General features: G+C 51.6%; 3 protein-coding genes across 3 annotated transcripts in view; 2 read left to right on the top strand and 1 right to left on the bottom strand.

The window, feature by feature from the left end:
- LOC119110890 (molybdate-anion transporter) overlaps positions 1 to 20,252 on the top strand; it is a 51,298-nt gene that overhangs the window by 6,956 nt on the left and 24,090 nt on the right. The gene's annotated exons all lie outside the window — the stretch shown is intronic.
- On the bottom strand, positions 329 to 8,635 carry LOC119110891 (adapter molecule Crk). Its single transcript, XM_037234769.1, has 7 exons — positions 8,541 to 8,635; positions 4,345 to 4,409; positions 3,881 to 4,058; positions 3,296 to 3,445; positions 2,701 to 2,829; positions 1,508 to 1,603; positions 329 to 1,032 (listed from the first exon to the last, which is right to left on the bottom strand). The coding sequence occupies exons 2-7, from the start codon at positions 4,377 to 4,379 to the stop codon at positions 820 to 822; spliced, it is 801 nt and encodes a 266-aa protein (XP_037090664.1). The 5' UTR covers positions 4,380 to 4,409; positions 8,541 to 8,635; the 3' UTR covers positions 329 to 819.
- LOC119110895 (proteasome adapter and scaffold protein ECM29) lies at positions 12,951 to 19,962 on the top strand. Its single transcript, XM_037234771.1, has 13 exons — positions 12,951 to 13,094; positions 13,326 to 13,444; positions 14,127 to 14,321; positions 14,361 to 14,555; positions 14,749 to 14,923; positions 15,384 to 15,547; positions 15,869 to 16,070; positions 16,382 to 16,467; positions 17,166 to 17,361; positions 17,518 to 17,744; positions 18,286 to 18,490; positions 18,857 to 19,006; positions 19,822 to 19,962. Exons 1-13 carry the CDS (start codon positions 12,951 to 12,953, stop codon positions 19,960 to 19,962), a joined length of 2,199 nt encoding a protein of 732 aa, XP_037090666.1.

Raw genomic sequence — 20,252 nt, 5'->3', positions numbered from 1 at the left:
CACACACACTCGTGGCAACATAGTATTCGTCCTCAACAGCCGACGGCCTCATCTCAGTACAAACGCGCGACAACGGTCCGGGCCGCCCTCGATCGGGGAGCCCAGACAAGAAGTCCGAGCCAAAAACCAGGGGCGCCGCGCAACAGCACGCGCTGGCAGGATATGTCACGCACCCACACGTTACGGGAGAGGCCGCGGCCGCGGCACGCACGTAAGCGGGACAGCCGGGCGAGGCGCTGGCCGCAGCAGCGATAACGTCCATTAACAGAATAAACAACATGTTATGTACACGCACGTACATGCTTCGAGAGGGGTAAGATCATGACAAAACAAGTGGCTTTGCTCTAAGAAGTACATGGCTGGCCTAGGGGAAAATGCTCACACTAAAAACTCGATAAGGCACCACTTCGAACGCGGTGCCGTGCACTGAACCCCTCAGCCTGGACTGTTATCTCGTGGAGCCGGCGAAGAGCTGGATTAGTACAAGCACCCTGTCTATCGCGCTTGCCGTCGCCACGTCACGCGCGGATCGCGGCGGACTCGCCAGCGCCGGCGCCCGGCCCTTGGACGCACGTGGATGACGTCAGCGGTTCCCGGCCGGCGAGCACTCCCAGCCGAGGAGAGAGAAAGAGAGCACGCTCCGATAAGACGCTGCTCCTGAGGCCGACGCTCTGCCCGACTCGGGACACCGCCCTCAGAGCGCCGGTCCTGTGCGCAGCCACCGGCAGGGTAGCGCCGGCCGTAGCGTAACACACGACCGAGGCGACACACGACGGCCGCGACGCGAGACGAGTCTTCTGCGCGGGGCCGTAGATGTCGCTAGCGGGCATCGCCGTCCTGCAGATCCTGAAGGAAATCTACGTGCGTGAACGGAAAGTGTCCGTGCTTTCCGTTCAACTCCCCTTCCCACTGTCCATTTATATTCATTTTGGTAACCTTGATGATATCGCCGACCTCCAATTTGAGCGCAGTCTTGTCATAAGCGTTGGGTACTCGCGCCTTGTTCACTCGCGCCTCCGCCGGCAGATCACGCTGGAACAAACACACAGGGTCGAAAAAGCATCAAAGCAGCCGTTGTCAGCAAAAATACCGCCAGTTCAAACTATCCACGGCTAGCTCCCTTCCAGCCCGATACATCATTACCACACGGTAATGAAAGTGACATGACATGGTAAAACGACGCCACGTGTTGACGTTTTGCACGCTTCAAAACCATTTCGAAGCGCGTGGCACCACGCAGACCATGCGTGGCGCCCAAACAAGCTGGGTGGCACCTAATCACTGCCGCTCACCGGCAGAGGGCCCGAAGCCATGAAGGCCGAACCTGCTGCCTACGTCCGCAGAGCTAGTTGGCGCAGTGTGGCTTCACCCAAACTCCGAGAAAACCCCTCAGATAACTCTATAACCCCGAGAAAAGACCCTGAGAGAGCTCTATCACTCACAGAAAAACCATCCGAGAGCTCTATCACTTGCAGAAAACCCCTCCGATATCTCTATCCCAACTCACCTGGAGGTTTATCTTTGGTTTTCCCGTCAGTTCCTTTGAGATGACGCTGCCAACGCTGGTGACACCCATGGACGGCTTGGAGTCTGACTCCTCGTACTGGAACGGCACACCAGCCCCGTCAGAACGCGCCCTCAGCGTCCCATTCGCAGCAAGGTGGCGCCCACACGGCAGACGGCAGCCAATGAGGAGGCATTGCCCCGCCGCGGCACCGACGCCGCGCCAGCCACCGGCCCCGGGAGCGGGTTTGCGGACACGGTGGCCTGCTTTTAAACAGGCTCTCCGGCTGGTGTCCTCCTACCCTGAGGATCACTGCCGGTCATAGGAGTAGTCCTGTCCACCAGGCTCGGGAGTTCCCGATAGGCCCAGACTGACGACACATGTACTGTATATACGCGTGCTCATGCGGGTGTTCTGCGAGACAGTGGCTTAAGCTGCTGCGAAACGGCGCCGAAAATAGAAATAGAAAAACATATGCTCCCCGTGCATAACGTATGCAGTTGTCTCTGTGTGAGAATATTCATCCTACCGGCATCAAAGGCTGTCTTGGTAGAGGAAACGAGGCCACGATAGAAAAATAAATACCACAGTTAAGGTGTGGAAAACAAGAAGAAAATCCCACTCATAATCCGCCTACTGTATACGAGTAATGCCCGGAGCAAGAATAGTACAATTCACGGACACACAGAATGTGCCGCGTCACCGGAAGCCCCTAATAAAACTTGCATGCACTGTATCTATATTCAATGCAGGATCGATATCCAAGCCCGCAGAACCGGACGTCTGTACACAACGTACCTGAAGACCCAAGTTCGCAAACCATGCTTCAACTATCCATGGGTTATTCTGTGATGAGCCGCCGTTTGCATAAACTGCTCAGGGTAAAAAAAAATTGAAACTCAGGCATCCACATCCACTACAATAATCCACATCCACATCGACTATAATACTATGCAACCACGCATAGTGTTTGCGACTGGCTATCACGAAACGAATAGCACGTGGCGTGCCATGCCGGGGGCCAAAAACACTTGTCTTGAATGATCACTCACAATCTACGCAATACCAGCATGCACTTCACAATGCAGAGGGTGTGCAGGTAGCTGGGAAGTGGTGGCCAAACAGCCGCATCTGAGCTCCGCAGAAACGCTGCGCTACACCAGGGACGTATCCGGCACACAGGCCAAGCACCGTACCTTCTGCACATAGGGCACCGGGATGGCGCCGGTCTGTCCCAAACTGTTGCGCGCCGTCCACCACTGCTCCTCGTCCTTAGTCACCACCGTCAGCACCTCACCCTTCTTAAACGGAAGGTCCTCAGCGTCCTGACGGAGCAGGCGCATTGTAAGCGGTCCGACAGACCACGCAGTGACGTAGCTGCCCGCGGCGAACACATACATGCCAACACGCAATCTCGGCAACACCGCCACGGCTAACTGACATGATATCAGCCCAAGTCCGTTTTTCCTCGATCACGGGACGTCTGCCTCTGACATGACAATAGCCATGAAATACTGTAAAAATAATTATTTGAAAGGGTGGGGTAAAGCTTTGGACGACGTTTACCACGAACGAACTGGTGTTTCCGAGAGAAAAAAAAAAATAATTAACATAAACTGAGCAGTAGAGCACTCAATAAACTTGCCCAGAATGGCGCCATTTAGCGTGGTACACCATTGGCAAATTGAAGCTTGTACCAGGCTGCAACATGGATGACATTTGGCGCCCATTTCCCGCCATGAGCCACCAAAGTTTACGCGACTGCCGGTCTTGGTATGAGACGTGACCTACCCTGCCTTCGAAGTCGTACTTGGCCACGACCTTTTCTATCCTCTTTGGCGCTGGCCGAACCAGGGGTGTGGTGTCCAGATAGTGACTCTTATAGAAGGTCAAGAGGCTGGACAGGTCGGGGAACTGCTGGTCTCCGATCCGGAACATAGTCTGTGGAATAGTCCAGGTCATGAAATCATGGCCAGGTGGAGCCACTGTGGACAAAATGCCTGTTTGAGGGAGCAGCTGAATGTGATGCTCATCATAGGATGTGATAGAAAACAGCTTTGCAAGACATTGCAAGCATAGCATGCCTGCAAGTAAAAAGCATGGTGATAGACAATGGATGACCACTTAAACTTGAGATAATGTGCACTACATACATGCCTATGATGTACTTCAGTGATGTCACTCGGAGTGTACTGCATGATGTCAACACAATTAAGTGAAAGGTATGCTAATTATACTCGAGTAAATGAGAATATTACAACGATATACGAAAATGCAACACATTGAATAAGGGGGGGGGGAGGCAGTGTTGCCATTAAGAAAATTTGATGAGCAGTACATACACTTCAGTCACAAGTTTCCAGGCAATACCCGCACCTGGCCATCTCTCTGTATCTTGTTGATGATGTAGTGGGACACCTTGTTGTCCTCCCTGACACACAGTACATAGTCGCCCTGGATACTGGTGGAGTCTCGCACCAGAAATACGCCGCCCTCACGCTCCGACATCAGCAGGTCAGTGGCATCCTGACGTGACATCTGGCCGAAGTACCAGCTGAAGCACGGACAGCATCATCTCAACAGCAGCAGAGGCATCCTGATCCAACATCTACCCAAAGCACTAATTCAAACATGGAAACACCTGGAAACGTCTGGGTCAACGACCGCAGGCAGATCGATGGGACACATCAGCCTGTGGAGCAGTACAGTTTGTAAGGTGAAGGCAGTCCAATCAGGACAATGTGACCATATGCCACTGAAACAATATGAGGCACACTCAAGGGCAGAATACAGGATTACTGAAAGAACATGGAATATGCCAACCTCGATAGGCTCGTTACCTTGACCTGTCATGTGGATCCAATGATGCTGCCATGGTCCCCTTGAATCCCTCCTAGATCAGTGTCTGTGGAAACAAGAAAGCATGGTAAAAAGAGGGGAAGCAAAATATGCCTACTAACAAGGAAATTTCGACATCACTAGATGCACTAGCATTTTAACTGCATCATACTGTGTTGTGAGGAAAGATGTATGAATTCTTTTCATTACACTTGACATGATGTTCAGAGCCACAATGCATGAAATGCAAGGTTATACGCGAACAGCAGTGTCTGGGGCAACTCACAGCTTAATGTATTTTAATTTTCAGAACTAGGTACATTCTAGGAATTGCCCAATATATGTCACTTTGAACCTACCAATCACAGCACCACCAGTGATTGATTACTTGCCAGAGAAAGTTGTCAGTTTGAAACATGGCCACTAGGTGACAATATGTTGGTTTTGAACATGCAACTCACAGTGAAGCACATGTAACTTGCATGGATTTCCTTGGCATGACATGGATTTCCTTGATTGTGGACTCCAACAATGAACCCATTACACTGTGTGCAGAATCATTCGAGTAACTGTCATGATTTAAGCAGCAGCACAAATCTGGCACAGAAAGGTGACAAGCAACAAGTAATCCCACCTTCCTAAATCTACAGTGCACTTGCACCAAACCCTAACCATACACTTATCAGGATTCAGACAGACAAAGACCTGTAGGGCACGTTATCGCCAAGCTCATGTGGTTTCTGACTAGACCTGGTCTTCGATTGGGATATGGTACATTTCGTGGCCCAGTGATGATCGAGCCAGGACCTGAAGAGGCTCAGGGACGCAGGCAGAACTACCTCCGAGGGAAGACTGTTCCAGCCGCTGATGGCGCGTATACGGTGGACATATTTGCGAACTCTGAATGATGCTCGCGGTTTGGAGCGCTTGCAGCGGTGGCCTCGAGTAGTCGCCAGCGCCGATTGAGAAACGAACAGGATTCAACTATATCCCTGAGTGGAGAAGCTGGTACATGGCTGCCACTTCTCCACGATGTCTTCGGTAATACAGCGAAGGTAGCTCCCAATGCCGGAGTCGTTGTAAATACGGTTTTCCATGGTATTTGACATAATTTTAGTCCACACCGTCGCATCTGTTCCACAGGCTTTTGGTCCCGTTAATTAGCCCCCACATGATGTTACCGTGCTATCAGTGGAGTTTCACGAGGGCCTCGCACAACAAAGGTAACGTTTGTGCATCGACGTTCTAGAGGGATCTACACAATACGACAGCAGCTGGGTGGACTTTGAGACTGCGGAGGCTGCCTGTTTCCGAAATTTTAGGTAAGGGTCCAGGTGACGCCCAAGTCTCTCTCGACCAGTGTTGCTTCAAGATATGAACCCCGCATATTATATGTGTGCTCCGGATTCGTGAACCCAATGTGCAGAGCTTTACAACTTGATTTGTTAAATGGGAGCCGCCATCTGTCAGACCACTGGATGATAGTGCGAAGGTCTCGATGGAGCTCTTTAATTTCGCCAGCTGAAACTAGACTGCTGTATAATTTGGTGTCACCTGCAAATATTTTGAGTGAGGAGGTCACCACATCAGGCACGTCGTTTATGCAAATGATGAACAGGCGTGGCCCCAAGACTGAACTCTGAGGGGTGCCACTGATGACAGGGCCATTTTGAGTGAGCCTCCCTGATATCAAGCCTTGGTTGCCAGTCAGTCAGAAAAGCTCCAATCCACTGGAGCCATTCGCCGGACACACCGTTGGTTGCTAAGGCATTTGTGCAGGAACAGAAAAGAAAGCCTTGTGAAAATCCACCTATAATGCACCAATTGGTTTTGGCTTGGTCATTCTACTGCAATCCTCAAAGACTTCCAGTAGCTGACTGCTGCACGACCTCTCAGAGCGATCCATGCTGGTGCTGGTAGCTGCCCAGACGAGTTTAAGTAAGTCATCAATGGCCCCTGATGATGGACTCCAGGATCTTGCAAGGTATTGCAATCCCACTGATGAGTCCAATAATTTATGGGTGACTGTTGATCTCCCTTCTTTGGACAGGCACTGGAGTGGCCCCAGGACCAAACCCTGGGGCCAGTTTCCACTCTCAGGTAAGCTGCCACACTCTAGGGGCTTTAGGAACAGAGCAGCCAGTGGAAAGTAGATTGTTTCAGCTGCCTCATATGGTATCTATGGTATCATATGGTATCATATGGTATGCTAGGGTAAAGTCCATCAGGCCCCACAGAAACTGGATGCTTTCAGTGTTCTTAGCTTTTCCAGCACCAATGCATTCAAAATTTCTACATTGTCTTACCCAGGTCTGTCATGCAGCCAAGATGATTCTGGGACAACTGAAGCATCCTCTTCAGTATTAACATCACTGAAGAATGTGTCTGGGATGCCGGCCTTTTCAAAGTCATTGCTCCTAATCACTGCATCTTGATCATGCAGATATTGATGCCTGTGTTAGTTTTTAATAGCAAGTTAGTGTACTGCCACACTTTTTGCCTTTTGTCAGATTTCATATATTCAGCAATGCATTTTTTAACTCACTACAAAAGCTTCTTGTGAGAATTCTGAAATCACTTCAATGCCCCATGAACTTAGCATAATCAACTACATCTTTTGATCAAGCATAGAGTCCTCCACAATGAGTCCTTTTTCTTCAGATGCAGAGCCCTCCTGTTTATGTACAAATTATTTTTCCTTGAACAAGTGCTAGCCCTGGGCTACACCTGTTAACAGTGTTATTAACACAATGCTTAAGGAGCTAACACCTTTCCTGCAACTGAGAATCCCTCATGACTGCCCAATTTCACTTCTCAGAGCATGCTATTCAGTTGCTCATAGAATGCTTGCCTCAGATCAAGCATGCCCTTGATTGAAGGAGATGTTGCATGCAAATAAGTGCCTTAAAATCCTGCTACTTGAAACAAACTCCAACCCTCCAGAGCCATTGCAGGCTAGATGATCAGGCTACACAATTCGGTTCACCATTCCGTCCTGTTGAAAAGAAATTGGATGCAAGCTAATATGCCCAAGTCTTTTATGATGAACTTGTGAGCCACACTACAACATGCACAGTATGCCAAACATGTTCAACATAGCAGGAAAATCCACAGCCACAATTTCAGTGTGTGCATTCTATAAACTACACATCATAAGTGGAGCAATGGTCCCCCAGTTCAGCATGAATTGCAGCATGTAAAGGAAATGCTTCAAAGACTTAGAATATTGAAATCATGCTTTTAATTGCATCTCTGAAAAAATTTCACAAACAATATCTACCCCCCCAAAATTTAGCACAATTTAGCACAATTCACTCAGCTGAGATTGCTAAATACATGTAACAGGTTCAGTGCATCAGTGTAATGAAGCTATCCAAACTAACAGATTGATCATCTGAAGACTGGCCTGTGAGTACTTGGGATAAATGTGTAAGAGCTATATTACATGAGGGCTATAGGTGAGAAGCTGTTGAACTACCCCAAATTGAAGCTCATTAAAAAATAATGATGGACTCAGGGTGCCAGCAAGACCAGGTAAGTAACTACCTGCTATAGCCATGACTGCAACCAAAACCAAACAAGCCCAAGTGAATAAGTCTTCTGTAACAGTAACATCCCAGTAAAAATTTCATTGCAAGCATACCATCTGTGCGTGGTCATCATCTTCAGTGCATGACACCAAAGTTTCCAGGAATTATGTCACAATGATGATGCCACACAAATATATTCTACAAACATTTTTTCCTATACAAGTTGAAATTCAGAGAAATTTAGCCTGGCCTGTGTTTCACACATATGACTAATGTGTAGCACAGCTCAATCACATAGCGGTCTGCATGGTGGATGGACTTGATGCACACTGGCCTGCACCCTCAAGTTTCACAAAAACATCCATACTGAGATCTGATATGATTTTTGCCCTCAGTCTGACATCAGAGATTGCTTCTTAGAGGAGATGAACTACTTGAAGAAAGCAGAGACATTACTATCAGCTGCTCACTCACATTCTAATCCTACATCACACATGAAAACGAACCTACCAAACTGGTGTCATTTAAACGTGATGAGCACAAATAAGTTCATTTCTGGCGGTGCAACCAGCATGTAATCTGTACTGTAAGCTATGCTGGCGTGACGACAACATTCTAGGCCGGTAACATCCACTTGAAATCCACCGTATCTACCTACACAGACATACCTAGGTGGAATAGCTGCGGTTGACAGCGATGGCAACAGCAACGGCCTCTCCCACCCTTATACGTTCATTTACCACCAAATGCGTCCAAAGCCAAACCCTATCACACGGGCGTCACTGCCCCTAAATCAAACCAGAAATAGTGTACAAAATACAGAAATGACGCAGATCCGACGTGCACAGAATTTGGTATCTTTTGTAGACATCGGGAGAGGAATAGCATTCGTTTTGAGGAATTCCCTTGCAGCTAGCATTCTTCAGCCCTGCAATAATTTACACAATATAGCAAAACTACGGCATTTAGTTTATTAAATATTTAAAAATTCATTTGTGTGGTTTCTATTTCCATAATCTTGTTAGACAGCTAAGTTTTTCTTAGCTACCAAGGTTTTCTCCCTTATGTATAGGGATATCTTCGCTCACTGTTTTAGTCATTCTCTGTTATGCTGAATACTCGGCAATCATGGCGCCTCCGCCGGGCACTCAGGATGAGCTAGGTAATGCATTTGCTTATTTACCTGGCATGAATGTGTGCGACAAGTGGGTAGGAAAGTCTTGGAGACCCCTTTTGTGCAATGATAGGAAGCTGGTGAACCACTTTTATGAGTAGGTTATTGTGAAATTCGTCGTTGACGGTCAGAGACAGTACTGGCGCGGCTTGGGACTTTGTGTATCACATGCAGTTCACTGCAAGATTTGCAGGTCATGCATTGTTTCGCTCATTTTGCATCCATAGTTTTACTCACTTATCTGAGTGACCCAGTCTTAGATGGCTATGCAACATGGTTTTGTGTCTAGCAAGTGGAAAATGTGATTGTTACTTATTATTCACACATGAACTAAGTCCAAATGCATGAAGTGGACAGGTTTTCTGGGATCAGAGCCCATGCTGGGCATTGTTTTTATAAACTGTGTCACCACCACAACACCATACAATCATGGATTTCCAGTTGAGTAGAATTTAATTGCCAAGCATTTCATGCACGTTATTGCTCGGCACAGTCCGCTGACCACCTGACCTTGTGTGGCTACTGCCATTGACTGAGATGCAGACTCCACCCACTGCACTGAAATGCCTATGTGGCTATGCTTTACTGAGCCTAAAGTATGCATGTATCAAACTGAGGCTAGACTAAATTGTGCTGCCATATAGCCTCAGCAGCTGAGTGCATCATAAAGCCCCGATGACTAAATTGTGCTGAATTGTCTAGCCATTTATCATGGAGAAATCTTTGGGCAAGGCTCCTGCATGAAATAGCCTTAGCAACATCATAATTCCTTGAAGCAGTGACTTCATTTTTCCTGAAATTCCTGGTTACCATGTGCCATTCTCAGATTTGCTCCACTCAATGCAGGCTGCTATTGCTACATTAGACAAACTTGGCATCAGGTATATTTTTTGCAGTGTGGCCACCACTCCCACACCTTCTCAGCAAGGGGCAATGATGAGTGTTTAAGTCACTTGAACCTTCCCACTCTATGATAGGTAGGCAGGCAGCATCACATTGAGCTCCAGGGGTGGGCAATGCATTTACAGTATATTTAGACACTGCACATTACATAGTCTCCCCTCATTTGTAATTCCAGTTGGCTTATGGCATGAAAATTAGGTGGGAAAATTCATAGGAGCAATTCTGTTATGCAGCATTATAAAGAACAGGTGACACAGTTGCTGTTGCCATTTTTGGAAAACAATCATTGAAATGTTTCAACATTGTTGTCAATAAAAAGTTGTTTTCTAAAAAATAAATGCCACATCAAAAAGGGAAATATCAGGAGGTACCTTTTGGAAGATGTAAAAGGCTCGCTACCTATAATGATGCCTAATCTTCAGCAAGGATGCCCATGATGCTCATCACTGGTATCAAGATATTTGCCACAACTCTTTGTGCTGGTTTGTGATGAGACTGCTGGAACAATAAGTATAGGTGATGTTTTGTCTCAGTGATGCACAGGGTGGCTCAAATTAAAAATGAATTTTACATGCATCAAATCATGGTGACAAAACATACTGCGCATGGCTTTGTTGGTGGTCTAGGATGCAACAGCTGAACCTGCTGCAGGTGGTTGATTGCCTGGTTGATTGTACATGCCCATTCACCCCATTTTGAAATCAGCAAACTGTTTTTTTAGGATTCGATTATTTCTAGGAATTTTTCATTGGGAATGTGAGTTGGAGTGGCAAAAATCAGCTGCTCAATCAGACCTTCTGTTAACCCCTATCTGTAGCTGCTTCTGATCTAGGGGAAAGGTATTGTACTGGACACTAAGACACTGGTTGTACTGGGCACAACAACCAGAATAGGCTTATTTTAGGCTGAACTGACATGAATGGCCAGTTTGCAAGGGGCCAAGCTGGGAAGGGCTAGCTTTGGCTGGCATGTCACAGTATTGCACAGGATGGAGAATCCTAGGGGATTCTTTTTGGAGGAAACACTAGAGACAAAATCACTAGTAAGGGTGCATGCGACAAGCTCTTTCTGTGGTGTGTGGAACCCATAGTCATCCAAGCAATCTGCTCACGCTGTTATTTGAGCAAGTGATGTAGCTAAAAAGACAGTTTGCATTTTCAGCTTAAAACAGCTCAGACAAAAATCCTAGCAAAGCACACTTCATTCATATCTTTTATTACAGCTGTACATGGTGCTCCATAGGAATTAATGCAACATGTTGAACATCTGCTGACTAGGTTGTATAACTGAGTCATTGAGGTTTTTAATAATGTCAGAAATGTGCCAATAAAAAACAATTTGAACCACATTCCAGGCTGGGACATTTACTTTTTGTTTGGGTACAAAAGTACAGACACCTTCAAATCTGAAGCACACAATTTGCCTATGATTTTGGGGGCAAGTCTATTAAGGTTTCAGCAAATTCTGCACTTTGCCATTTTGTCATGGCACAACATGATCAGGGAACAATTCATAATTCTTCATTTTGAATTGTGGGCTTATTGAGTATTTCTCAACAGTCCAGAGGAATATTCAACCTTTTTCACCATTTATTTATTATTTAAGCTGTGTTTACACATATCACAAAAATGGTGCACTACAATGCTAGGAAAATCTTTAGCCCTGAACCTAGCAGGAAATTTACTGCTCCAACACCCATGATGCACAAAACGTGTATGTAAGGTAGTCATGTATGAGTACAAGAGGTACACAATTGTCTTCATTTTGTATGTAAACCTGGGCAAAAGTAGTTATCTCTGGTAGTTTTCTGGAAGAATTGGATGCATTAATAGCACATGTGCAACAATTGTATGGACTATCATCACTGTCTGGCATCTTAGTATTTGCACAGCATTTCGACCTGTGAACTTTCGGTCAGTCGTCAGGTGTTTTTTGAGGTGTGATGAAGAAGGCATTTAGGACTCCATAACACCTGTCGACAGCCAGATCTGTCACTGTTGAAAACCTTGTGTACAATGCTAGCATAGCAGACAAGCGCGATTTCCGCACGCTGATTCCGTTCGTGGTGGTGATGCCTTCCTGAATCCCCCACCTTCAATGCAGCCTTCAGCCATATCACAATGGCTCAAAACTTCTGGGGAAATGAAAACGTGCTAAGTGGTCAGCTTTTTGAGACATTGTGTATATGACAACAGGATTTTAGTGAAGTATGATTATCGCTTTCAGCTCTGGTGGAGCGGGTGTTCCTGCGCATTGGATCAGCCGAAAGTGATGAGCAACTGGAAAATGCTCTTTCAAAGTTCCTGCCACCAGTACTGCTCAAACTGTCCAGCACACAGGAAGGAGTTAGGAAAAAGGTTTGTTCCATGGTCTGCATTGTCTCATTGGATTTTGTATTAACTGTGAACACTGCTTGTGTGACCACGGAATAGTGGCCAACCACTGTGACTGAGTTTTCAGGCCACACCTTGCTTTCACCAGCATTGTGAGAAGTTAAATTTGTACTAGCTTGGAATGGCACGTCAATTGAAATGCCTTGAGCTCCTGTAGCTCAGCACTTGGGATGATAAACACAAATCAGCATAGCCAGGCAGCTAGAATTGACCGCAATCATCCAGTTTGTGCATTGCTTTATGTATGTTCCAGCATTGATAGATTTCAGCTATATACTGAATTTGGAATGTCTTCCAGTGTCATCAGAAAAATCATCCAGTGTGCACATTGTTTTATGTATGTTCCAGCATTGGTATATTTCAGCTATATATTGAATTTGGAATGTGTGATTTGTCTGAAATCATTCATATTTCTTGTTTATCTTGATCTTGATATGATCTCAAACTTGTTTTAACTGCGGGCATGCTGGATTTCATCATTTACAACTTTTCTACAAACACTTGTGGGCCTGCATTCAGTTGGCGCATTGCATATTGGCAGAAGAAAACGTCCGCCTCCTGTTGCGACCATTTCGAGCCTGTCTCCCGTCGGCTGTGACGAAGCCGACATGCATGCGTTGGCCTGTGTTCATCAGGTGATGGAGCTGCTGGTTCACGTGAACAAACGGCTGAAGAGCCGTCCGGCCGTCAAGCTACCCGTGGACACGCTGCTGTTGCAGTACCAGGACCCTGCAGCCACCAGCTTCCTCAAGGTGCCCAGAGGCAGTCACTGACTGATGTTTTGTGCCGATGTGCATCTTGTGTGATACAGATGCATGACATGCATGGCAACAGGGTGGCGTCACTTTTTGACTTGGGGTTAGTCCATTTTTGTTTCACGTTATGCTTGTTCCTTGCACTGTGTTAATGTATCACTGTATCACACACTGTGTTTATGATGTTGTCTCACAAACAGTGATGTTGCTCCGCACATTTGTTTGCAGAATTTTACAGTGATTTACCTGAAGATGGGCTTCCCTCGACTGGACCTGGCCAAGCAGGCGGAGCTGGCCATCTCAATGCTCATTAGTCTGGAGGACAGCCCACAGTCTCATCAAGACCCGTGAGTGCTTGATTACAAGTGTTTGAGTGCTTGTGAGTACAACAGGCACGATTAGTATGTGACATAACCTGAGGCAACCTATGCACAAAAGGCTTGACCTGCGTGACATCATTTGATGTTTTTGATGTTACACCCAGCTGTTGGCTATAAGATTCATAGTGTCAGGTACATTTGCTATTGGAGCATACCTAGTTTGGAATGTATAAAGCAGGCCCAAATTCACAATTTTACCCCCATTGAAGTGGAAGCTATGGCGGCTCACTTTCACCAATGTTACATGACACTGACCTGTGTAAGGTATCCGCCAGCTATGCAACACTGTCCTCTTCTTGGCTGTATTATATTTGGGATTCGGTATTTATGTGTAGTATCTACGTAGTGGAGGGTTCTATGACCTCTCCGGTGCCCGGTGAAGATGAGCAAAACCCCCGGTCGACGAGTGTAAAGTTTTTACCGCCACGTGGGCCTGGAACCAACTTTTATGACACCCCAGAATGCTGCACGGGCGGCGGTTGACTCCGGCGGTTGACTCCGGCGGTTGACTCCGGCGGTTGACTCCGTAACGGCCTCCTCGCCGCTCCGATGGCCTTCTCCCCGCCCGCAGGCTGCTGTCCCTGGTGGCGTGCCTGCTGGGCACGGTGGTGCCCGTGGCCGCTCCGGTGACCCCCTCCCCCGCCCGCAGGCTGCTGTCCCTGGTGGCGTGCCTGCTGGGCACGGTGGTGCCCGTGACTGCTCCGGTGACCCCCTCCCCCGCCCGCAGGCTGCTGTCCCTGGTGGCGTGCCTGCTGGGCACGGTGGTGCCCGTGGCCGCTCCGGTGATCCCCTCCCCCGCCCGCAGGCTGCTGTCCCTGGTGACGTGCCTGCTGGGCACGGTGGTGCCCGTGGCCGCTCCGGTGACCCCCTCCCCCGTCCGCAGGCTGCTGTCCCTGGTGACGTGCCTGCTGGGCACGGTGGTGCCCGTGGCCGCTCCGGTGACCCCCTCCCCCGTCCGCAGGCTGCTGTCCCTGGTGACGTGCCTGCTGGGCACGGTGGTGCCCGTGGCCGCTCCGGTGACCCCCTCCCCCGTCCGCAGGCTGCTGTCCCTGGTGACGTGCCTGCTGGGCACGGTGGTGCTCGTGGCCGCTCCGGTGACCCCCTCCCCACCCGCAGGCTGCTGTCCCTGGTGGCGTGCCTGCTGGGCACGGTGGTGCCCGTGACTGCTCCGGTGATCCCCTCCCCCGCCCGCAGGCTGCTGTCCCTGGTGGTGAACCTGCTGGGCACGGTGGTGCTCGTGGCTGCTTTGGTGACCCCCTCCCCACCCGCAGGCTGCTGTCCCTGGTGGCGGACGTGCTGGGCACGGCAGACTTTAGCGGCGAGCGAGCGCGCGCCGACATCGCCGCCCTCAGGGAAAAGCCGGCCGTGCTCGATCTGCTACTGGACTTCATGCTGGACTTGCTGCTGCTGCCTTACGGGTATGTGAGGCCGCGGCCCGCCGAGTGGGTGGGTCTGCTGACAGGCACTGTCTTCTGGGGTGGTCAAAATGGGGCTAAAGTTCCAGCGCATCTGTGCTGAAAGCTGAAACACGGAATGACTTTTGATCCCAGTTCGTTGTGCCACAGAGCATAATGATGCACTTTTTGAGACGTTCTCTCAATAGGGTATGCAGACTAAGAGTTCCTGACGATGGGGATCGATTTGACCCCGTTCAGTTGTTGCATGATGACCGCGGACGTACGCACCATGCCACAGGTCTTGCGTGCCTCATCCTGCCGTGCGGACCCCCATTGGGATGATGCGGCCGGGCCAGCTGTCTGACCGGTGTGCCGTCGGCAGGGTGACGTGGCCACCGCCGGCCGCCGCCGCCGCCCCCGCCGCCGCTGGCGGTGGCCAGGAGCCGGCGCCGCCGCTGCCGCCGCCGGGCCTCTCGGAGCGGGCCGTGCGGCGCGCGCTGGGCCCGCAGCCGCCTCCGGCCGACCGACTGGAGCGGCTCAAGGCCGGCCTGGTGCGCTTCCTGGCTCAGGGCCTGCTGCCGGCGGCGCGTGTGGCTCCCCATCTGCTGGTCGCCATGGCCGACACCCGCTTCACCGTCGCCAACCTAGCCGATATGGAGCTCAAGCGGCTCAGGTGAGCAGGCGCTGAACCAACCGGGAATGTCTCCAGAGCCAGCCATATTATATATATATATATATATATATATATATATATATATATATATATATATATAGTGCATATGGTGCGTGTGTGTGCGTGTGTGTCAGTCCTGTGCAGAAACCGGGCATAGCGAGGTCTTTGTGAAAATGTGAAAAGTTTGAGTAGTTTTTGTACAGTACAGCATCTTGAGCCAGGTGAGAATGTTTGACATACCTTATCAGTCGATGTGTCTCCGCACGCCATGTGCGGTGAGCTGGCCCAGCCGTGTCTGTACCGGTGCCGGGGCGCGTGCAGTGACCTGGACTGGGAGGAGCCGGCACTGATCGCCAAGCTGTGCGACATCTACCTGGGCACGCTGGTGCCCAAGGACAAGCCGAGCCAGGCGCCCAAGCAGGAGCTGCGCCGCCAGCCGGTCAGCACGCGCATACGCCTCAAGCTGCTGCCGTACCTGACCCGCTCCCGCACGGCCGCCACCATGTTCCCGCAGTCGGTCCAGGTGAGGCCGGCCGTCCCTGGACGGGGAGCGGCGGCCAGCGCCGCTCGTCGGGTCCCGGCCGGCGGTCGTGCTGTATAGGAAGCGGGTGGTGGTGAGAGGTTGGCTGTCTAGAGTAGGCTGTCGTAGCGTCCAGAACGTCGTGGATTTTACGTGAAAGATGTCGGTGCTTTATTTGGTCATTTTTGTTTATTTGGGCAGATTCCAGTAGTCTGTGTCACACTTTGTGGTAACATGTGTGATTCATGGCGATGCCGTTGCTCTAAAGCTACGTTTCCATTTAGGATAATAGCGAATATTTCGGTATTCCACAGGTGATGTTTGACAGCTTCTATGGCACCAACACCAATCCCAAGTTGAAGCTGCTGGCTCTGCAGCTCACCAATCAAATAATCCAACAGTGAGTTACCGTCACTACAGCATTTGCAAATAGAGCGCTTCACCTCCAGCACCTATCTGTTGTAGTGCTTTGCACGCCTGGGTTTCATTGTTCCGCGCTTTCAAGTACGGCATTGCCGTGGTTGTTTTAGTGGACAGGGGCTGCCGGTGTCGGGCTGCGTCCTCCAGCAATCGCTGACGGCCCTAAAAACTGATTCCTACCCTCTGACTCCTTGCAAAATATGTGTGCTGTGCGGAGCCCTCGCCTCTTTCTGTACAGCCCGTACTGAACTTGCTGACACATTCATGTCACGCCTGTCTGTAAGCCAGCCCGTCCTCCCTGGCCCACTGCTTTCTGCCGCTCATCTGTCGCCACTCGCCTCTAATTCGTGCATCTGTCTGAGGCCCATCTGACTTATTCCCAGGCGTCGCCCCAGGCCACCCGACCCATCCCTCCCATCCTCACAGCCGTCTGCACGACGGTCGACCTCTGTCTCGAGTGCCTGCAGCTCTGACCCCCTCTGACCCTCCTCCGCAGTTCTCTGCATCCCATCTGATCCTCCTCCCCCAGCTGCTTGAACCACATCCAACTCGTCTGCAACCTGCGTGATCCAGCCGGCCCCTCACCTGCACCCCGCCCCTCCACAGCTTGACCCAGGGGCGGCTCTCGCAACTGCGTGACCCGGCCGCCCCTCAACTGCGCCCCGTCCCTCTCCACAGCTCGACAGAGGCGCGGCTGTCGCAGCTGGGCGCCATGATCCTGGGCGTACTGCACAGCGTGCTAGTGGAGGAGCGCACCGACGCCCGGCTCCGCTCGGCTGCCTACACCGCCGTCGGCCAGCTCGGCCAGAAGCTGCCGGCCGTCATCACGCGCGACCTCAGCGTCATCAAGGTCTTCTTCGACGCCATCGAGCAGGTGGGGCGCGCGCCGAACTGGCGGTCCGGCATGTCAGAGCCCTGCACCGCCGCCGCCGCCGCCGGCCCTGCTGCCGGGCGGCTCTAATCCTGTCTTTTGCGCGCCGTTACCGTCCGCCGTCTCCTCACCGCTGACAGTGCCCGCCCGCCGCCGCAGGAGGAGTCAGAGACGGGCCAGTTCGTGCAAGACACGCTGCAGCTGCTGGCGCCGTCGCTGCGCCAGCTGGACGAGGCGCAGCAGACGGTGATGGAGGCGCTGCTGACCTCGTGTCTGGAGCGCGAGAGCGTGCGCGTCCGCCAGGTGGCCGTGCAGTACTGGGCGGTGGTGTTCCCCGAGCGGCACGCCGGCTCCCGACTGCAGCTGCTGCTGGCCACCGCCGACAGGTGCTGACGGGGGGCGTGCAGGAGCAAGGCCGGCAGAGGCCGGGGCTCATGCCGCTAGAGTGGATGGGGCACTGCTTGTATCATTTGAGGTATTATGGTGTGTACATGTATTATAAATGTCATTGGGGCTGTGAGACGTGCTCAGCTGTTATGTCTCCTACCTGTCAGCCCTGGCAGCAAGGGCGAGCAACGCGGGGAATCGATCCCCGCACCTCTGGTTTCCCAGATGCGAGGCTTCTAGGAAACCAGAAAACAGTTCTGTTCTATGTGATTGGAGAGAAAAGTAGTACCAGGGATTGCAAGGCAGGAGCTGACTAGGCACTTTGGGTGGGGTGAGAGTGGAGGGGGCTGGGTTGAGCTAGTGAACATGGCCTTATTGGAGACAGGGATTTATATAGGGGTGCCGGCTAGTCGATGGGGGTGCTATGGATGTTTGCCAGACTGGGTATGCCAAGTCGCCACTTATTATGACGCGTCATTGTGAATTGCATCGTTATTTGTCTTGGCTTCACAAAGGTGCCTATTTCTTTTTTACTGACAGCAAGGAAGAGGTTGCCGCAGAAGCGCTGAAACATCTCAAAATTCTGGAGAAGGATGTGCAGGATAGCTCGAAGGCCCGTGAGTTCCCGGACTTCGCGGAGATGGTCAACTGCGTGACCAAGAAGGCTGGCGAGCGGGAAGCCAAGAAGCTGGTGACAACCTTAGGCAACAGCACCCTACCGTTTCCTCCGAAAGCCTTCGCGATGGTGAGGACGGAGAGTGGCCTCTGACGTCAGCTGCGCTGTAGGGTGGGTCGGGGTCAGGTTAGTCTCGTCATGCTGATTCTGGCTTTGTTTGGAACGTCGGAGGCGTCCTGTGGGAGAGTAGCGTTGTGATTGTGCGTGTTCTTTGAGGAAGGCACAGGCTAGGCATAACCAACGCAATCGAATTGTGAAGGCAGAATGTGAATGTTCGGAGGTGTCATTTGTGGTATGAAAAATGCCTCCTTCAAAATAACGCGCAGCGTGCTGCACGGCATCGAAGGTTCGCCTTGGATGGGAGGCTGAGTTGGCGTCCATGCGTTCGTGTCGACCAGCGAGTACCCCGCACTCCTCGCTGCGTCTCCACCGCAGATGATCCGCTACCTGAGCCTGTGCCTGCAACACCAGGCGTCGCCGGCCGCGCCGGTGACGCTGGAGCTGGCGCGCGGCCGCGCCGCCGGCCTGTCGGTGGCGCTGCAGGCGCCGCCGCTCTCCGGCCCGGTGCAGGCGTACCTGCGGCTGGCGACGCGCCTGCTGCGCGCCAGCGTCACCGACGCGCCGCTCTTCTGTCTGCTGGAGACGGTGGCGGCCGCGCCCGGCCGGCTGGCCCCCCAGCTGGCCGACAAGCTCGACTGGCTCAAGGTACAGCCGGCGGCGCTGCTGCCGGCGGCGACGGCCAGCGTTGTGGACCGGCTGCCGACGGCTACCGAGGCGGGACGCATCTCGCCGGCCTGTGGGCGGGATCGAGTGGCTCGGGTGCCGGCCGGGAGCGATGGCAGACATTCGAACGGTGGGGGACGAGGCTGCGCGATGAAAACGAGTGCGTTCGCCCTGCGGATGGCTCCGTTGTGTGTTGTTGTTTTTGTTTTGCCAAACGGCTGAGGTCTTGAGGTGAAATTTGTGCGGGGTGTAAGGAGAAGATGTGCTTGAGTGCTTGAGTGCTGCGCTCTTAGTGCTTTAGAATGTGCCGGGATGGATGAAAGCTTTCTGAGACGTGTTCGAAAGCAATGTCATATAATTGTACGGCAAACCTAGTAGTTGTGTCAACATCATCACTGTTCTCCTGGCCGTTATCATGAAAGTTATTTCCCTACTACGTTTGGACTTCATCCCCGCATTTTTCTTCCCATTGGTACGTAGCCCCGCTTGCTCGTTTGCACCCAGCTGTAAGTAAATATTTCGATAAGACCAAACTGCCACCAGCGCGCGGGCTGGAAGTGTCTCACCGGCGCCAGCCTAGGTCACGAGAACGTGCGCTGCGCCGGGCCTGACCTGGGCTGCCCGTACCCGGCTGTCGGTGCGCGGCCGGTGCGACCCACGCCGCCACGTGCCGGCAGACGCTGGTCTCGTACCCGCGCGAGCCCGTTCGCCTGTACGCCGCCGAGCTGTACGGCGTGGTGGCCGCCGCCAGCCTGGACGACCAGCCGTTCGCTGACGCTCTCCGACACATGCATCAGCTGGCCGTCAGCAAGGTATGACGGCGGCGGCCCTCGGGGAGGGTTACAGCCTGACTGGACGATTGCCGGCAGTGTTTTTGTTTCTTTGTTGTCTTGTGTTGCGCTCGCGGGAAGTTTTTCGGTCGATGCTTTATGCTTGTGTGGATTGATAGGACGTTATAACATGATACGGTGCTCATGATTTTGATATGTAAACGTCTGTCTGTGGCCCATCTGGTGGCGCGTGTGCGCCGGCGCGGCGTGTCTGCCGCCGCGTAATCGCGCGACCGCGGCGACAGGTGCCGGAGGAGCAGCACGGCGGCCTGCTGGCG

This window comes from Pollicipes pollicipes, unplaced genomic scaffold (genome assembly GCF_011947565.3).
Source record: "Pollicipes pollicipes isolate AB1234 unplaced genomic scaffold, Ppol_2.1 Scaffold_7246;HRSCAF=8694_pilon_pilon_pilon, whole genome shotgun sequence".
Lineage (NCBI taxonomy): Eukaryota > Metazoa > Arthropoda > Thecostraca > Pollicipedomorpha > Pollicipedidae > Pollicipes > Pollicipes pollicipes.
This window is presented reverse-complemented; position numbering and strand designations above follow the sequence as displayed.

What these genes read in the sequence shown, in the direction of transcription:
- LOC119110891 (XM_037234769.1), bottom strand. Translation starts at nt 4,379, where the DNA reads ATGGCAGCATCATTGGATCCACATGACAGGTCAAG. An exon ending in GATCCACATGACAGGTCAAG is followed by an intron (nt 4,059 to 4,344) that starts GTAACGAGCCTA and finishes TCCGTGCTTCAG; the next exon opens with CTGGTACTTCGGCCAGATGT. An exon ending in AACCAAAGATAAACCTCCAG is followed by an intron (nt 1,033 to 1,507) that starts GTGAGTTGGGAT and finishes TGTTTGTTCCAG; the next exon opens with CGTGATCTGCCGGCGGAGGC.
- LOC119110895 (XM_037234771.1), top strand. Translation starts at nt 12,951, where the DNA reads ATGCATGCGTTGGCCTGTGTTCATCAGGTGATGGAGCTGCTGGTTCAC. An exon ending in TGTTCCCGCAGTCGGTCCAG is followed by an intron (nt 16,071 to 16,381) that starts GTGAGGCCGGCC and finishes GGTATTCCACAG; the next exon opens with GTGATGTTTGACAGCTTCTA. An exon ending in CTCCGAAAGCCTTCGCGATG is followed by an intron (nt 18,491 to 18,856) that starts GTGAGGACGGAG and finishes TCTCCACCGCAG; the next exon opens with ATGATCCGCTACCTGAGCCT.